General features: G+C 61.6%; 1 protein-coding gene across 1 annotated transcript; it reads right to left on the bottom strand.

Moving 5' to 3' along the window:
• Positions 1–2,455: 2,455 nt before the first annotated feature.
• WNT4 (Wnt family member 4) lies at positions 2,456–16,630 on the bottom strand. The gene is made up of 5 exons (XM_019541376.1): positions 16,625–16,630; positions 8,151–8,386; positions 4,573–4,704; positions 3,341–3,483; positions 2,456–3,086 (listed from the first exon to the last, which is right to left on the bottom strand). Exons 2-5 carry the CDS (start codon positions 8,296–8,298, stop codon positions 2,619–2,621), a joined length of 891 nt encoding a protein of 296 aa, XP_019396921.1. The 5' UTR covers positions 8,299–8,386; positions 16,625–16,630; the 3' UTR covers positions 2,456–2,618.
• Between the last annotated feature and the right edge of the window lie 1,838 nt (positions 16,631–18,468).

Here is an 18,468-nt window from a genome sequence, read left to right as displayed (position 1 = left end):
CTGCCACGGCACAGACGGGATTTAATGTATGTCTGCATGTTCGCCTAACCTTTCCCCTCGCCTCTCGTTTGAAAAGAAAGAAGGGGAGAAACCAGGCCTGGGGTCCGTGCACGTGCAGCTGTGAACCCTCCCTCCCAAGCCTAAGGGGAGCGGCTCCAAGGGCATGCGGGAGAGGAGAGGATCTTTCTGGGCAGAGACAAATGCTGTCTGTGTTAAGATGGAGAGGTGGCACCGTTGGTGCCGAGCCAGCAGGAGAGGGGCTGCGAGCGAGCGATGGGCCCCAGGTCGGAGCTATGGTTTTGGGGTCAAGCCTGCCCGGGGGGTCTTCTTCAGCCTCGTCACCGTGCAGGTGACCGGGTGAGGCAGAGAAACGGCTCCTGTCCCACTCCCTCTCCCCGCGCCTCGTTGCTCATTAGCACCACGTGGCCGCCCAGGCCCCGGCAGGAGGGGTTCGGTAGCTGAGCGCGACCTCCCAGCACCGTCTGCGCCGTGCACATGCGGCGGAGGCGAGGGGCGGCGGGGGCATTCAGGCCACTGCCCGGAGAGCCGAGCCGCACGGCCTGCTTGGGATCTGCATTTCCTTCCGGCGGCTGTGCAGGAGCCAGTGAAAGGGCCCCGGTGCCGTTCCCTTTCCTCCCTCCGCAGCTCCAGCTTCCCGCGCGCAGGGCGGCAGCAGTGCGGGCGCGCAGACAAGTGTCTGGCGCTTGTGCCTCACGGCTGCTTCTTGCTCCCCCCGTGAAATGTCACGGCGCTCCCCAGGGGCAGAGAACAGCTGGGCTTTGGGACGCGTGAGCGGCACTGGGCTTCTCTTCCCACAGATTGTGTGTCGGAGGCGCAGGGCCGGCGCTGGGGAGCCAGCCCCTCGGGAAGCACAGACAGGCAGGGCAAAGGGACCGGTCCGGTCTCCAGGCCACTGGGGTCGGAGGTGGGGGGACGGTCGCTTACGACAATAGCTCGTGTTCAGGCTAGAGCATCAATGGGTGCAAAAGGTCTTGTGTCCCAGGGGGGTGGAAAATGGTAAAACCAGAAGAGATCTTTTGTGCAAGCTTGTCCAAGGGCTGGAGTCTGATTTCTTCTTCAGCGAAGGCCCTGTGATGATGCCGCGGTGTCAGAGATGGAAAGGGCAGCAGAGCAGCCCCACAGCGCAGCACTGGCAGGGGTGGGATGGGAAGAGGTCCTGGCTTGGGGAGATGCTGGAGAAACCATCCAGGGACAGGGCCCCTGCGGGGCGAGGGGGCAGCGCTGCAGGGACACACTGTCCATCCTCTTGCTGGAAATGCCTGCGAATTCAAGCTGCCCTGAACCACCTCTGCAGACACCTGGGCTCAGAAACACCACCTGCCCTGTGTTCCCTACGAGGTCCCAGGGGCGGGGGGCGAGGAGGAATTAGCTCCTGCAGCTGATGCGGGGGGGAGACCAGCAGTGCTAACTCAGGACACTGCCCCCCCAGCTGAAGGTGAGTGTGGCGAAGCAGCAGACGGTGCAGGCTGAGGCCAGAGCCCAGTGCTAGCAGAAGGTGCAGGAGGGACCGGGTAGCGCGTGCCAGGGTGGCGTGGGCCATGGTGGGCTGCTAGGGAAAGCAAGGAATAGACCTGCTGAAGGACACCGTGACCTTTTCTTCTCTCAACTCATCAGTAGGAAGACGGCCATCCTGCAGGGCCCGGGCCCCAGAGCACTCTCAGCATCACACAAGCCCCCCGGGAGCAGACCTGCACAAGCCGGCACAGGAAGCGGGCAGAGGGTCAAGGGCGCAGCCCCGTTGCGGAGAAGGCGTTCTGCAAAGGCTGGGCACAGGCCTCCTTTCTGCTTCTTGCAGACAGCAGCAGTAGGCTGGGGGGAGCAGGGGCCCCGGGGGCAGGCAGCTCTGACTGTTTCCCCGCGCGACGGACAGCCTGCGCTCCCCTGCCGGCTCAGACCCCAAGAGAGAATCCTACCCGAGGGCAAAAGGAAGAGACTTGGGGAACGCCGAGCCACGCAGCTTTGTCCCTTCACCCAACATTTTGACTTCTCCACACATCTCGGGCACGCACGAGCTGGCCCCAGCGGCCAGCCTCCGGAGATGGTTCGACACCCAGGGCTGGCTGGGGCCTTCTGCGGATGTGGCTCTGCCCCCAGAGGCAGGCAGTGCAGACCGAGCCCGTCTCCAGCGAGGACTCGGAGGGCTCGGGCTGGAACAAGTGGAAGTAGCTGCCGTGTACAACGCCAGGATACAAAGTGCCTAACTCTAGGTGTGCCTTTTGTGTCAGAGAGGCAGGTCGAAGCGCTCTGGGGCCAGTCGGTGGGACCTCGTCTGACGAGACACAGCGTCGGGGACAGGTGCCGTGAGGGTCCCAGTCCTGTCCCCAGCCCAGCAGCAGCATCCAGAGCACACACGTCCCTTCCAGCACATGCCGTCCAGAAGGACAGGCTCTGGCTTCAGCAATAAATAAAGCAGACAAACAAAAATACAACAAGGACTTTTGGGAAACTTTAAATATTTTTTTCTTTAAAAATCTGTTTTTCCTCTTGCGCTCTGTCTCTCTGAACAGCAGCCCTCTCCTGGCAGTCTCTGCATCCCTTTTCCCAGCCCGGGGGCAACAGGCAGGGGAGAGCGGGCGGGTGGCGGAGGGCCGGGCAGGTCACCGGCACGTGTGCATCTCTACCACCCGGTGGCACTGTTTGCATTTCACAAAGCAGCACCAGTGGAACTTGCAGCTGCAGCGCTCCACCACCTCCACCTCGTCCGTGTGGAAGCCCCTGCCGCAGCACATCAGCTCGCAGCCGTCAATGGCCTTGGAAGTCTTGTTGCACTGGCGGCCACTGGTGCCCAGGACCCCGTTCTTCAGGTCGTGGTCACAGAAGTCGGGGCTGGAGTCCAGGTAGACGAGGTCCTCGTCAGTGTGCGGTTTGAACTGGGAGTTCTTCGGGACCAGGACTTTGGTGGAGCCGATCTCGCTCTGCTCCACTTCGGTGGCCCCGTCGAATTTCTCCTTCAGCACGTTGCCCACTTTGCGGAAGGGAGGCATTGCTTTCCAGCACGTCTTGAACTCGCACGAGCCGGAGACGCCGTGACACTTGCACTCCACCCGCATGTTGTTCAGGATCGCCTGGAAGAGCGGACGCAAACAGAACAGACCGCCGTCAGCCCCGGAGCGTGCGACCCGCTGCACTGACGCGCGCGGCCGCGGCGGCCGGCGAGATCAGGAAGAGCGAGGCTGCTCCCGGCCACGAGGGATATGGTTTTCGTGGGAGCAGACGTCCCAGCAAAGGGTGCAGGGGCCATCGATCCTCGCGGGTAAAGGGAGGAGCAGGGGGAGCGATCGCAAGCCAAGCCCGACAGCACGTGTGGACGCACTATTACCTTCCTCCCAGCCTCGTTGTTGTGCAGGTTCATGAGAGCTCGGTTGGAGGAGGCCCCTTTGCTCCTCTCCCTGACGTCGACAAAGGACTGCGAGAAGGCCACTCCGTAGGCAATGTTATCAGAGCAGCCCGACCACTGGAAGCCTAAAGCACAGCATGGGCGAGAAAGACTCGTTTGCAGCGGCCACGGGGGGAGAGGCAGAGGTGGGAGATGTGCGGGGAGGACTTCTATCTGAACGGCAGGTTTCTAGCTGTCCTCGTGGCCCATGCTGGAGCTGAGCCACTGCCCTTTGCATGTCAGAGTCGCTGGAAAAGCAGGGCAGGGCAGTGCAGAAGTGCCAGCCGCACGGGGGGGGCGAGCGCGTGGGCAAGAAGAGCAGTCCTGCCCCCTCCCGGGGCAGCAGCCGTCCCACTGAGCCGCACACCCTGCCCTGTTGCTTCCCTGGCCCCACGTACCCTTGCCTCTCTTGGCTGCACAGGGGCCGGCTTCAGGAGGGGGCCGGAGGAGCTGCGGGGCAACACCTGACGTGTGGTGCGCTGGCTTGAGCACTGCATTAGGAAGTCAGTGAGATGCAGGCTTGGACCCCTCTGCATGGGGGCCCCTAAAACCCTGGTGTCTAGCATCTTGGGCCAGCTCATAATCACTCAACTACTGGGACCAAAACACGGCAGGCCCCTATATTCCTCCACCAGAGCCCACGAGCTGCCCATCGGGGGTCTCTGGCTGCCCGTGCTTCCAGGGCTTGGGCACGGGCAAGCGCCCGCCAGGAGGGTGTGCATATCGCCCAGTCAGTGCCCGGTTGCTTCCATGCCCACCCTGAAGCAAGAGCCAGGGGAATGACCTCGGGCAGGCCGTACTGCACCCTCGCGCACGCTACCCAGGCACCTGCGGGCACGGCCGTGCAGCTGGAGCTCTTTGCTCAGACGCACCCGGAGCCCCTGGCCGCGGGGCAGGGGCACTGTAAAGAGGGGGACGTCTCAGGCAGGGCATGGCCCGGTACAAGGTCTGTTACTGCATCTCATGTCGTGTGACTGGAGGGGACAGGTAGCAGGGGACTGGAGAAGGGAAACTCTTTGTGCATTTGTCTCTGCTCTTCTGCTCTTTCCTCTAACAAGCGGCAGGAACCTGAGGGCTGTCGTGGGCACGGGACTCAGCCCAGAGAAGGCCTAGGCAATGCCGCGCTGCCTCTGCTCTCCCCTCCCCTCTCCCCTCTTGCTCCTGCACGTACGTACCCTGGGCACTGCCGCCATGCACAGTCCGGTCACAGCCGCACTTGTCCAGCTCTCCACTGCTGCAAGCCCGAGTCACCGCGAAGGCCACGCCTGCGGAGGAGATGGCATACACAAAAGCTGCTTCCCGCGTCCCTGCAAGGACAAAAGCAGGGGAATCACCGGCACGTCCCCATGCACAGCCCGGGCCTCCAGGCACCAGACTGCACCCACCCGTATCAGAGCAATAGCGCTGCCCGGGTCAGAGCAACGGGACGTTTGTGGGGCACGCCGGAGCCCCGCACGCTACCTCCCCAACACAGGTCCAGGCAACCAGCTTCAGAGCAAGCCCCACGCTGAACCTTGCATCTGCACCCTGCCTACAGCTTACCAGGTAGAAGTGAGCCTCTGCCTCCACCAAAACAGCATGAGGTTTCCAGGCAAATTCCCCCATGCAGCACGCAGCACAGAGACCCCCAGAGCTTGGCAAGACCTGAAATCCCAGGGCAGGAAAACTTTCCTGGAAACCGTGTTCACAAGAGCTCTCGGTTGGGCCCAGCACATCCAGAGCCCTTCCCTTGCACCCCAGCTCACCTCGAGCTCTCCTCGCACCCACTGACACTTCCCAGATAGGATAGGACTCAACCTGGCAGGGCTCTCAAAGGCTCCCTTCCCTTTTCCAGTCCTGTAGCACCAACGTCCGGAGAGCCCGGTGCACAATCCTCCTGGCACCGCGCCCCTCCTGGAGCACAGCGCTGCCCAGCGCGGGGAGCCCCTCGCGCACTTTCACCTCGGGGGTTGCTGCATGTTTAGAAAGCAACCGTTTGGCCATTTCAGGGTGCTGCAAGGGAGAGATCCCCGTGCACACAGACGACACGGCCAGGTGCCAGCGCACTGCCCTGCTTGAAAGCGGAGCCCCAGCAGAGCTGCAAGCAAGGGGGATAGTCTTCCCTCTCTCTGGAGAGGTTCCCCTAAGGGGCGAGCGTGTCCACGTCTGCACGCACTTCCCTTTCACCGAGTGTCTGTCTGCATGCAGCGAGGATCGCTGGCTTGGGGGTTGTCAATTAAATCTTGCAACACCCGATTCCCTGGCTCTGCTCTCCCATGAAGCAGAGGTGGTCAGGACATGACAAGCCCTTCTGCCCAGCGCGAGATATTCTGCAAGAACAGGGCCGAGCGTTTGCTTCGTGCTGTTTGGAAGCGCAGGGTTGAGAGGCTCCACGTCCCTTCCCGTGGCAGCCGGCGTGTAGCGCCGAGAGCAGAGAGCTGCCCTTCACCTTCCAGGCCCGCGCTCACAACGGACCGGTCGGATGACGGGGAGCAACTTTGGTGGTCGCAGCTCAGACACTGGTGGCCAAGGCTGTAATCTGGCCTGGGCAGCAGTGGCTGGGCAGGACCCAGGCCGCGTGGGGACTGAATCACCTCCAAGTTAATCAAGGTTAATAGTAGGATCATGTTGGTCGGTTTGTGCTGTGGCTGCCTAAAAAAGAGACTACTTCAGTTTCTGGTATTTCTGGTATTTCCAGTCCTGAACCTTCACAAGCACAAATCTTCACCCCTACGACAAGGGAAGGAAAGTTAAATAAGGAGCTGAGGCTGAGCTGGGGAAGGCTGGGGCCTGCGAGCCCCGGCGCTTCGGGGGAGAGCAAGGGTCACGTCAGGGAGCCGCTCTGCTTCACTACAAGAGGAGAGACGGGCCAGAACGGAGATGCCTCCACTTGCACCTCGCTTCTCCTCGGCCTCTTCTGCTCAGCCCCCTCGCAGGCACCCACCAAGCCAGGGGGAAGGCACCGATGGGACGCCTACCGCGCACCACTGCAGGAACCCGCCCGCTTCACGCCGGAGCAACGGGGCCTGGAAGCCCACGCCAGGCGGGCGGGCGCCGGGAGAGCCTCCCGCGGCCCTGGACCGTCGCCACCTCCAGCCCTGCCGATGCCTCTCCCGCCGGCTCCCGCCCCGCCCGGGGACGGACCTGCGCCCGAGCCGCTGCGCCGCTCCGCAACGCACGGGTCACGGCGCGGCCGCCTGGTGCGCGTACGGCCCGCGGGCAGCTCGCGCCGTCCAGCATTTCGCAAGGCCTGTGGCTGGGCGGAGGGAAGTGGCCCTGGCACGGGAGCGACAGTGTCCGACTGCGTCTGGGCGGCAGAGGGCACGCGGACGGCTCCCTCGCTCCCCGCCAGGCCCTGCCTGCGGCTGCTCCCCTGCTTGCTGGGTAAGAGAGCAGAGGGATAACGCGCCCTGCTCCTCCGCAGCCTCGGGAGGCACGAGGGGAAGCCTGAGGGCATAGCCGATGCAGACTGAACCACGAGGCTCCTCGAACAGCTTTATGAGTCCAAGGCAAAAGCAACACACCCCAAACCAGCGCTCTGCCCCGAGCATGCCCAGCCCTCTCCGCCGTGCCCAGGTGCAGAGGGGCCCACGGGCAGTGGCTGCAGACCGGCCCCGTGGCGTGGACTAGTGAGACAAGGGTTCAGCGCAAACGCACGTGGCAGGAGCCCAGGAACAACCCCAGGCAGCCCCTGGTTCAGAGGGGGGAGGCGCTGCAGGCGCGCAGCCCCCACCGCTGTGGGCCCTGGCTGCCGACCCACACCGGCTCATCACAGACCCCAGGAAAGCAGTCTTTCCTTCTGCACCTTCCTTTGGGAGATGTCAGCGCTCCCGTTCTACAGGACGGGAAGCAGCAGGGCTCGCGGCTGGGCCGGCGGGGCAGCGCCGCGCACTCGCCTCTCTCGCGGAGCAGCTCTGACTGCCCCCGCGAAGGCAGGCAGGCACAGGCAGGAGACAGCTTCTGGCCTAGAGATCGGACTCCTAACCCGCGTGTCTGCGGTGGCCCAAGCTCGTGACCTCCCACAGACCACAGGCTGCAAGCTGCAGCAAAGTACGTTTAGGCTGGGATCAGGAAACACTTTGTCGCTGTCAGTGCAGGGAGGTTGTGGGAGAGACGCCAGGGGAGGGGGGACTCTCCATCCCTGGAGGGCCCAGGCAGAGGCTGGGCGGGCACTGGTGGGCGATGATCTGGGTGCAGCGATGCCCGTGCTCTGCTGCGGGGATATCCCAGGCTTGTGGGTGGTGCTGGTGGCCCCCTCCCCAGTTCTGCTCCACGTGTCGGGGGGTTTGAAGCCTCCCCCAGAGGCGTGGGTGCTGCTGCAGCCCAGGCTGGGGAGGGGGCTGGGCTGTGCCAATGCTCCTGCCGCACCCACCCCGCAGGGTCCTGGCTGGAGGGTCTCGCCCCTGCGCCCAAGCTCAGACCGATGCTACATCTGGGGTCAGGAAGGGATTTTCCCCTCCACGTCAGAGTGGTATGGACTTGTGGGGGTTTTACACGTTGTAGCAGGGGCACGGGCTCTGCCGGGGATCTCGAGCGTGCAGCTGCCGTGGGCCCCGGCTTCCCTGTGCCAGTCGGGTGCGATGCCCGCGTTGTGCCAGGGTTGAGGGCCGATTTGAGACGCCGGATCGTGCGGGAGAGTTTGGATGGGGCTGATGCTGCCTCAGGCAGGGGCTGGGTGAGCCGTGGCCCCGGGAGCTCCCCCCCAGCCCAGCCCCGCTGCTCTAGGATTCAGTGACTTGGCAGGGCGATGCCTCCCTTCAGCGGCGTCTCTCACCTTGCGTGACCACCTTGCCGAAGACGGGCAGGGCGTCCAGCGTGGAGCAGTTCCAGCGCCGGCTGCGGAACTGGAACTGGCACTCCTCGATGGCCAGCTGCGCGCCCCGGCGCACCGAGTCCATCACCTCCAGGTTCCTCTTGCACATCTGCACCTGGCGCTGGATCAACCCTTTCAGCTTTTCGCAGGTCTCTTCCTCCGAAATACTCCCCACGGAAGACAGCTTGGCCAGGTACCTGTGAGGACACCCACCAAAATCTGTTAGGATGTTTTGCTGGGGAACTGGATGGGAGCGGGGGGGACACCCGTTCCAGCCTTTCCATGGGTCACGCCAGGACAGTGGCAGGGGTCCCGGGGATAACTGTTTCGGCCCTGGGATTTGGAGCGCACGTTGCTGTGGCAGCCGCACCCCCCAGCCCCCTTCAGCAGCAGGAGGAGAGGGCGATGCCCCTCCTCCCGGCTGCGGCTCAGGGCCTGGCCGTCCCTGACGTGCTGGACTGGCCTAACGTGGCTGCACAAGGGTTTGGACCTCCGAGGGCCGGCCTGGGCACGGCACGGTTCCCAGGGAGGCCTTTGCCCCGCGCACGGTGGAAAGCCTGGTCCACGCTCAGCCGGCACCCGCGGAGGCTGCTAACTGCCCTTGCTGCCTCCGTCGCACGGAGGGCAGACTCGGCGTGCCGACCATGCCCCGTCAGGCCTCCCGAGCGCCAGCAGGTCCAAGCGCTACTAGGACAGCCAGAGGTCTCTGAAGTCAGCCAAAGTAAGCAAGGCAGCAGCTTGGCTGCCAGCTCCAGCTGCCACCCGGCTCCCGCAGCGCCGCTCTGCTCGAATCGCCAGCAAACTTCTCCCTCAAAACCACTTCCTGCCCCAGGCCTGCTTTTAGCTCCCCCAGCCACCCTTGCACCGGGACCGGCCCTGGCTCCAGCTGGGAGAGGGAGCTCCAGCTGGGAGCCTGGAGCCAGGACCTGGTCGTGGGCAAAACCACTCGAGACTGGCACCTTCTCCAGGGTCTGCGCTCCCAGACACGGGCTCCAGGTCTCGCCGCCCTGAAAATGCTGCCTTCGCTTCCCCCCGCACCCTGGCGACCACGCGCCGAACTGTCTGGACGCCGCGCCAGCTCCCCGCCCGGGCCGGGGGCGTGCCGAGCCGGGCTCCGGGGGTCTCTCCCCACGGCTGGGGCTTCCAGCAAGCTGCCCTCGGGCCGCTTCCCGGCTCGGGGCAGGGGCCGGCGTTGCTCCCAGACGCCATGTGTCCCCGTCCGACCACGGGGCTTCAGCTGCCCTCTGCGCAGACCTGCCAGGGGTCTCCCCACGGGGCGGCAGGACTGATCCGAAGCCAGGAGCCTGCCCATCCCCGCCAGGGTCAGGGCTGCCAGGGGGATGCTGCACCCTTTCCCACGACCCCGTCCACCCTCCGCCAGGCTCTTTCAGCGGCACCGGCACAACGTGTGCGCAGGCCCCTGGACCGTCCCAGGCCCTCGACACGTGTCTGAGCTGGTAACATCCCAGCCAACCCTCCCTCGGGCAGCGCAAGACGGAGTTCAACCCCCTCCTCCCCGCTGCGGCGTGACGGGGGCAGATGCTCAGCCAGCAGAGCCACGAGCTGCCTCCGGGGGCTGGGAGTCCCTGCAGGCGGCCGAGGCCCGAACACGTCCCACACCAAGCTGGCGTCACAGGGGCTGCCATCACGGCCGAGCAGCGCGGCACCCCACGGCCTAACCATCCGCAGGAAGGGCGGGGGTCCACCGGGAGCCAGCGATCCAACCCCCGCGGCAGTTCAGGGGCTGAGCGGAGGATGCCTGGCACCCCTCGCCCCTGAATTTCCTAATGATCGGAATCCAGAAGCTTCCTTGTTCTCCGGCGACGACTGCTTCTCGAGGATTTCTCTCTCAAAGCGCGGCCTGGCTCTCCTCCCACGGGCTAAGGAGTTGAACTTGCCACCTTCAGCTAACCGCCCCCTCCCAAAAAAAAAAGAAGCAGTTTTTGCCGCTTCCCACAGCCATCAGTTCTGCACGACCCACCCAGCGCAGAGGGAGGGATTTGTTCTCTCCTGGGCTTCGGGACTCCCGACAACAGCGCTCGTGCAAAGTCCCGGCCGTCACAGGGATGCCCCTGGAGGCAGACGATGACCCACCGGACCCCAGGGCTTGCGGCGCGGTCGCTATGCAGCCGCTCGGGTACACGTGCCTCGTGTTCAGAACGGTTTTACAGCCGTTCTTCCCCGGCAAGCGCTTGCTTGTCCAGAGCAGCTCCAGGACTCCTAGACGCGCGCTGGGAACTGCACAGAGGCCGAGCCCCAGGCTGCCATCTTTCAGTTGGGGGGAAAGCAAAGCGAACGCCACCGAAGCCCCGTGCCCGTCAGACCGGGGTCCTCGGGGATCTCAGTTACTGGCAGGGAGAGTAATGCCCATGCCCATGCAGTGCTGCTTTGTGCTCCTCCGTGATGCAGGCAGCAAAAACGGATCAACATCTGGGTAGTATTTTATAGCAAAAGCTTCTGGAGAGATGCTTTACTGATGAACCTTGCCACCCCTGCCCTCATCCAGGTTCAATAATTGCCACCCATTTTACAGGGGAGGAAATCGAGGCACAGGCAAGTCAAGACACATGCACATTCCCTTATGTGATGGGACCAAGAGTCGGGAAAACTGGGCCCTAACCCCAGCTCCGGCTCTTGAAACGGCGATGGCAGGATTCACGACCTTAAGGCGGAGAAGGGCACAGCCGGGGGCACTGAACGCCCGGGGGAACATGGGCAACTTCAACCGTGCCCATGAAAACAGCATTTGAGGCATCTCTTGCTGGCTCAGAGGAAGTCCCTTAATTTACAGTTCCCAGAACTGTGCAGCCAGCCCGGCGCTGAGTCAGGAGGTAGTCTGAGAAAGCCGCGTTGGCCAGGAAGACGATGCCGCAGGTGAAGTAGCTGCGAGAGACAGCCGGGCACTCGGCGTACGGGGAACCTGCTTGGCAAGGGGGTGCCTGAGCAATTTTCTCCATTCCAAGATGCTTTCCAGCCCTGCACAAGACTCCAGGCAACGGGGCTCAGACAGTCCAAGAAGTACGTGGAAAGAAGCGTGACGGGGCCCTTTCAAACCTTTCCAAGCAGATGCTCCAGGTAAGAGGGTTCCCAAATAAACGTTTATTGCTCTTGAAGAAGATGAAATGAAGATGAAAGACAGCGTTTCAGCGGTGGGGACAGTTCTCCGGTAACTTGCTGCGCAGCGTGCGTGGCCAGGGGAAGCTGTGCAGAAAGCTTGCAGCGACTCCCTCCCACGGAGCAGGGAAGCCATGCGCCTGGCCTCCACCTCCACCTGCCCACGCACCCGGACCTTGCACTGTTCACACCTGGCCTCCCCGCGGCCCTCGCCCCTCGCCCCCAGCAAGAGCACCTCATAAGCATGAACGCATGCTGCTAATGGCACAGGTAGGCTGCTCCCACCAGCTAGGCTTGGGGTTTTGGGGGGCAGAGGTAGGAGAGGGGGTGCAGGCTTGGAAGGGAGTGGGACAGGGGAAGTAGGCCGAGGTTTCTTATATCTGGATGTGAATGGGGGCTGGGAGCGGGGCCGGGCGTGGGCTGAGGTCGATCCGTGCTGGAGTTCAGGCAGAGAAGTGGCAGCTGTGGGGAGGGCAGGCTTGGAGCGCTCTGTTTTTGGGGCACTGCTTGGGAAATCCTCTCTGTGGGCTGTTTTGTGTCAGCTGCTCGGAGCCTTTTGGCTGGGGCGGGATATAAATCCAGTATATACATAAATAACACAAATAAATAGATGCCTCGACAAACACTCCTGCTCTGAGCAAGGGGCTGGACTCCGCGACCGCCAGCCCTGCTGGTCTGCGCTTCCATGAAACTACAGACGAGTCGCCAAGACGTGGGAAGGCGAGGAAGGAAACCAGGCAGTGCACGCGCACAAACGGCCGCCCTCTGCAAGGGTGGCACTTGTTAACATGGTATTTTAGGCTAGGGATGGACGCTGTGTTTGTCCCAGGACAAGCTGTGCCTCTGTTTACCCCGGAACAGAAACGCCCCGGGGGTGGTGAGCACACACATCGCCCTTCCACCCGGGCACAGCGAGCCGCTGACCACGCTGCTGCTTTCCTGCCGCGCGCTCAGCGCCGGGACAGCTGCTCGGAGGTACTTTGCCGTGTCCCAGGGCAAACCCTCAGCACTTCTCTTCTCCCAGGCATTTCCAAAACAGTTTGGGGATTGGCCCACGACAGTTCACCAGTCGCCGCCTCGCCTCCCCGTGCGGCAGCCTCTGCTTGGCACAGGAACTCCGGGTTCCTCCAGCCTTGGCTCGGGCCCTCAAAGAGGCTGCGGCCCCTAAAGGTTTCCCCCTAGAATAAAACCAGGGGCAGCCAGGAGACGGCGACGCAGACGCAGGAGGACCAGAAGGGCAGGAACACACCATCCCGTAGCACTGCGCGAGGGCCCGTTCCTCGCTCCCTCGCCCCCCAGCTCGTCTCTCACTGCCGCAGCGCTGATGTCTGGACAGCCTGCCCCATGGCAGCGCTGCTTTTGCTGCCGGGGCTATCACAGACCTACGTCAAGATTTCCGCCCCTTCCCCCAGCCATAGCTCCTCGGCCCCTCTCGTCCATCTCAGCTCCAGCCGCAATGCACTGCGGTCCTCAGCCCTGCATGGAGACAGTCGGACCCTGGGCTCTGGCGCCGGACGTGCGCTTTGTATCCTCATGGGCAGGGGGAGCAGCCCGCGGTCACCTCAGCCCTTTGCAAAGTGGCAAATGAAGGCAGACGACGGACACCTTCAGAGAGCCCCCGAGGGCAAGGCCACGCCGGCTGCGCGAGTCCCACCAGGAACCCACCCTGGGGAAACCTGGCAGAGAGGGAGCGACCGGATCACCCCGAGAGGCCTAGGATCACAGTGAGCAAATGGACGCTGGAGAGGTCAGGAAGTCCGATGCCCATGGGGGAGCTGGCCCAAGGACAGAGGAGCGCGACCTCTGTGCACCTTTCAGAGGCTCCACCAGTTGTCTCCAAAGGAAGGGGTCTTCCAGGTCCTTTCTTCCCCTGGAATTAGGCCTCTAGAAATAAGACGATGTTCACTTTCCATTTTCACACTCGCCGGGGTCACAAGCTGACAACATAATGCTCCACTTAGTGCCACTAAATGCATCCAGCTTGTCCTGCTGCAGTGCACAACCAGGGGTCAGGGCCAGTCCCTCAAGCCTCTCCTGAAGTTGCCTTCATCTACACCTGGACCGTTTCCTTTAGGATTACTGCCGGGCAGACCCTCAGCACAAGAAGCAGGCAGCCCAGCACCACGCAGAGAGCAGCAGATCCTCCCTAGGGATCGTTTCCTTCCTTTCCCATTACTGGCGCTGAACACAGCGAGGAGCCAACTGGTCTTTTGGAGGGAGCTTGCTTTTCTGTGCTGTCTCCCTTGCTCAGTCGCATCTGTTACTCCTCTTTCTTTCCATCTTTACAGCTTGGAAATGTGCCCACATTTGTAGCTCTGCTTTGGAAAAGAAAATCCAAGCAGGTCTCCTCTGCCGTAGAAGATGCTCTGGTTTAAATAACCTGGGATGAAGCCACCTCCGTAGTGATATCGTTGCATGTCAATAAGGGCCCAAGTCTCACCACTGAAAGTGCCTCTACAGGACTGCAAAGACAACTGTGAGACCCCATCTAGCCCCAATATCAAGACTCTTGGAGAGTACTCAAGGAGAGCAACCATTTGAAAGGAAGAAATTAGAACAAGATACAGCGAAAGCCATGGGGGGGATGTCTAATTTGGCTTAGCCACCTGGGGAAGGAAAGGGGTGTCTAGAGTTGGAAACATCGGTGTTGGGAGACTGGTTGAGCTGGGGAACCACTTGTCTAGGGCCGGGCAGGGAGGCCAGTTGCCCCAGTCTACTCGAGACAGACCGGGCTAAGCACATGCGTAAGTGCACCTTTGCCTGGCTGGGGTTAGATAGGCTCTGCAAGGTTTTCTCCTTGTCCGGGGGCTGTCTCCCTTGATCACGGTGCCGGCTCTACTCCCCCAACCTCATGCACCTGCCCAACCCTGGTTTCAGCTTGCAGTTTGCTCCGGCCACCACATACCCCCTCTGTCCTCCTCTATTTAGCTACTGGCCTCTGCTCTGCCAAGGACGGGTCCTTCTTCCTATTCATCCTCTGCAGCACAAGCACAGCAGGGACCTGCTCGTCCTCCTGGACAGCTGCAATCTGCACGCGCGGGGGCAGATTTCCACCCGTCCAAAAGACCAGCCATCGAGAGGCAGGAGGGAGCGTGGAGGTTTTCACCCAGCATCTCCTGTGCCACATCCTGATTTTAAGCCTTCACGTGTTAGAGATGCTTCAGATTCCAGTCACTGCTTCTTATATTGCCTTTGCCTGCTGGGTCCAAGGGCTGCCTGTCTCCTGTCAAAACCGTTCTCTCCCCGCGGATGCTTACGGACTGACCGTGTCACCTCTCATCTGACCCCGAGGCCTTGGCTCCAGGGAAACCGGAGGTTAACCGGAGCAGCCAGCCTTCTCGCTCGTTGAGAGCGTGGAAAGGATGCAGGAGGAGCGCGTCTTAGGTGCCCGTTTCTGCCACAAGCCGGTTCTGCACCTGCTGCCGGCAGCCACGGCTCTTGCCAGTACAGCGAAGAGGTGAGTGGCCACTAGTCCCAGCCCCGCAGCATCATGCTCCGACACAACTTGTCAGGTCTTCCACCAGCGCCGCAAGCCGTGCATGTTGGCAGGGTGCAGAGGGCAAAACCTGGGGTGCAAACAACGCCCGCAGAGTGCCTGGGACTGCCACTCGTGTCTGTTCATCGTGCGTCCAGGCACTCTCCCCCATCACCCTGCAGTCAGACATTGGTTTCCCTCCCCGGAAAACTATTTCCCCAAATCGAGCATTTTAATTCCTTTCCATTTTGTGCACTGGGACCAGGAAGCATCTTTCTATGGCCGCCGCTCCCAGCACATTAGCTGCGTGCTCGCTCTTCTCCTGGCTTGTACACTCCCCGCACGGCCCTGTTTCCACCTCCAGGAGGTCACCGAGTCAGCCTCACAACAGGATTTCCCAGGTGACGCAAGGTAGTGTCACACTAGGCACTGCATACCATTGCCCAGGCGCCATTCACCGTCCCCGGGCCCCACACAAAGATGCCACTGGGTAATCGCACAGTCGTGGTGCGATACTCTCTGATTATCCTTACAGCCGGGGAGGGCTTGTCCATGCCCCACACATCCCTGAGCCATCTCCTGCAACAGACTCAGCCGCTTCGTCTTGCTGCAGCGGGTGGCAAGCAACACTCCCGTGCACGTGCACCGCCACCGCCTCGCGAACGGGACTCGGGTCAGACGCTCCCGGAAGGGGCCTGTCCGCCCCCGCTGCCCCGCGCTGCCCATCACGTCCTGCCCCTCTGCCCGCTCCCGTGCTGCAGCGTGGGGTGCCTGCCGCGCAGCGCTGGGCACCGGTCATGCAGCGCTGGGCCCTGCCCACCGGCCAGCCTTCGGAAAGGGCGGCTCTGGGCACCGGGACGATCCCAGCACGTGGCTCAGCCTTTTGGTCAGGGACCATGGGCAGCCGGGTCCAAACTTCACAGCCTCCACGGACAGGTCAGCAGGACCCTTCGGGCAGCTGGAGCTCACAAGTCTCTCTCCAGGGGGCAATTTCTGCTGCAGTTTTATCAACTCCAGATGTTCAAAAGCTGCGAGTCAAACCCTCCAAAATCCCAAGATTTTTATTTGAAAAGAAATACGCTTTGGGTTCTTTTTTTGCTTGCCTTTTGAGCCGTGAGCATTTGGGAACACTCTGGTCACACTGCCAGGGGGTCTTTGCATTCCTGGTTTCAAGTGAATGCAGCAGCTCTCGTGCAGCCACGCGACTCCCGAACCTGGGGCCTGAGGAAGACGCCCAGGGTTCGGAAAGCTGGAGTACTGCGTTACTCCTGAAATCGAAATGTTCTGGATTGAGGTTACTTAGCAATCTCCTCCGGTTTAAGCAAGTCCCACAGCATTGCTTTAGCGTGTCCTCTCTCTCCCCATCAAGAGGAAGTGCTGACAAAGAGGGGGACTAACATTTGGCAAGTGACATAAATAGTGATGATAGCTGTTATGCCGAGGCCCAGTGCTGCCCCGAATACTGGGGCCACCCTTTTTCTCGCTGTAAAATTTGATGTTGGACTTCATCAGAACCTCGTCTTCCACCCCTGGGGACACAGCACGGTTTACTTTAGCTTTGTTTCTCGAACGCCCCTCTTCACACGAGCTTCAGGAGCACTGCTGCCTAACGCCGGGTTATCGCTTTACACCTGCTGAAGAAGTCCCGGAGAAGGGTGCTCCCTTCCACCGGCTATTCGAATGCTACCAGCGAGTCCCCTCTCCTGTCCCGGCACTCAGCCTCCCCGCCGGCTCGGGCCAACTGCTGGTCGCTCGCTTCTAGGAGGGGCCCGAGGTCAGGGCTTGCCTGCTTCAGCTAACCCCAAGCTCAGGGAGGTTTCTTCTCCCAGGAGGATCTGATCTTTACAGCCACTTGCTGTTTTTATTGGGTAACTAAAATTAGCCGGGCTTGTCCAAAGCTGCTTCAGGATTTTTTCTTATAAACAAAAAATTTCCAGTGGAATATGTTGTAGCTTTTAGCTCTTCCTCCCCACGCCCTCCTGGGAACGGGTGTCGCTTGCTGGAGCGGTTGCTGCCCTGACCGCGCAGGGAGCTGCGGGAGTGAAACGCTAAAGGGTGAAACTTTGCTGGGTTAGAAAGGGATCCCTGGAGCAGCGCCAAGGAGCGCCCGGCCACGGCACCTGTCCTCACAGCTAGGTCCCTGGGGGCTTGGGGAGGAAGGAGGGACGTAATCAGCTATTCATGCTGCCCCAGAGCAGTGGCCGCAGCAGTGGGATGCTCGACACGATTTGGGGATCCACTTTTAGTGCCGTTCTTCCGGCCGTGTGCTGCCCGGGGTGCGGCTCCCTGCGAACGTCCTCTGCAGGAGGTCTGTGGGGCCAGAGGGGAGGACTCGGGTAAAAAGCCTTGATGACCCAGTTCACCTCGCCTGCAAAATCAGCCCCTCCGGGCTGCTGGCACAAGTTGGCAAAAGCTGGACCAGTTCCCACCTGAGCTGAAAAGCCCGGGGCCGGAGAGAGGATCTTGCACCGCCTGGAATTTACCCCGGCCAAGCCCCCTAATAATACGCTGAAAATGGTGAAGACTCTGGCTGAGGACAAGGCCCTGCCCTGAGCTCATGGTAGCTGTAAGGCTGGCATTCAGCCGCACAAGGCTCAGGCGGGGAAGGGAGATGCAGAGTCCGGCCAGCGTTACCGGACATCTCGTGTATCTGTTCATGCCTGCATGAAGCAAGCACCGAGTGCTCTCAGACTCGGGTCTGCGCTCCACCTGCAGCAGGAATTGGCCCCTGGTTTCTAAGGTCCAAACGATGACAAGATGCCCGGCAGCGGGGACCCAGGACCCAGGGCTGCAAAGCCCTTTGAGCTCTCCGGATGAAAGGGCCCCCAGGCATGCACAGCTCTTTGCTTTCTCCCCATGCGTCCCCAAAGCACCACTGCTCAGCCTGCCTCGGTTTGCATGCATTCGTGTCCAGCTCCATCCATTTCTTTGAGGCCTTTTAAAAAACAACTCTGCTCCTGGCCCTTTAAGCCAAGTCTCAGCCCAGAGGGAAGTGTTGCTGCCACATTTTAAACCCCTGTAAATAGGGGGTAGAAGGAGCTGTTGGCGGCACACCCTTCTGTGCAGCGGCATAACCACATCTCAGAGTATTTGCAGCACATGGCATTGGCCAGCCTCCTGCAGAGCCCGCAGGGCCCAGCACAGTCTTGGCTGGAAGCGGAGCGGTTCTCCCATGGCCTGGACGACGGGGCTCTCCGCATCCTCTACCACGAGGGACCCTCCTGTCCTCAATTTCCACACCCCACAGGAAAACTCTGGAGGAGGTGGTGGGCGCAATAACTCCAGCCACCCACAACCTCTAGCGCCGGAGGTTCACCAGTGTAAGACAGACAGTCAGAGGAAACCTGCGCCCGCTGCCCCCATTACCCAGCTCACCGCAGAACTGTCTGAGCCTGCTTCATCTGCACTTTGGGATCAGGGCTCTGCCCACCCTCTCCGCCTTCCTGAGGGGTGCAGCACTAGTCTGAACGGCCCGATGTGAATTGCCGCATGCTCGTGCACCCCCAGAAAACGAAGCTGCGTGTTTCTGGGTGTATGCACACTGCGGAGGGGGTGCAATGCATTAGTCCAGTATAGCAACTAGTTCAAGACTGAATTCAGTCCCATGTGCAAGTCACAGCAACCCCAGCACGCGATGTTTTGGAAAGTATTGCAAACCATACGCAATGTCGGAGTACAAGTCCTACACCA

Source organism: Crocodylus porosus, unplaced genomic scaffold (genome assembly GCF_001723895.1).
Source record: "Crocodylus porosus isolate Cpor-Errol unplaced genomic scaffold, CroPor_comp1, whole genome shotgun sequence".
NCBI classification, from domain to species: domain Eukaryota; kingdom Metazoa; phylum Chordata; order Crocodylia; family Crocodylidae; genus Crocodylus; species Crocodylus porosus.
The sequence above is the reverse complement of the archived record's forward strand: the minus strand, read 5'-3'. Positions and strand labels throughout refer to the sequence as shown.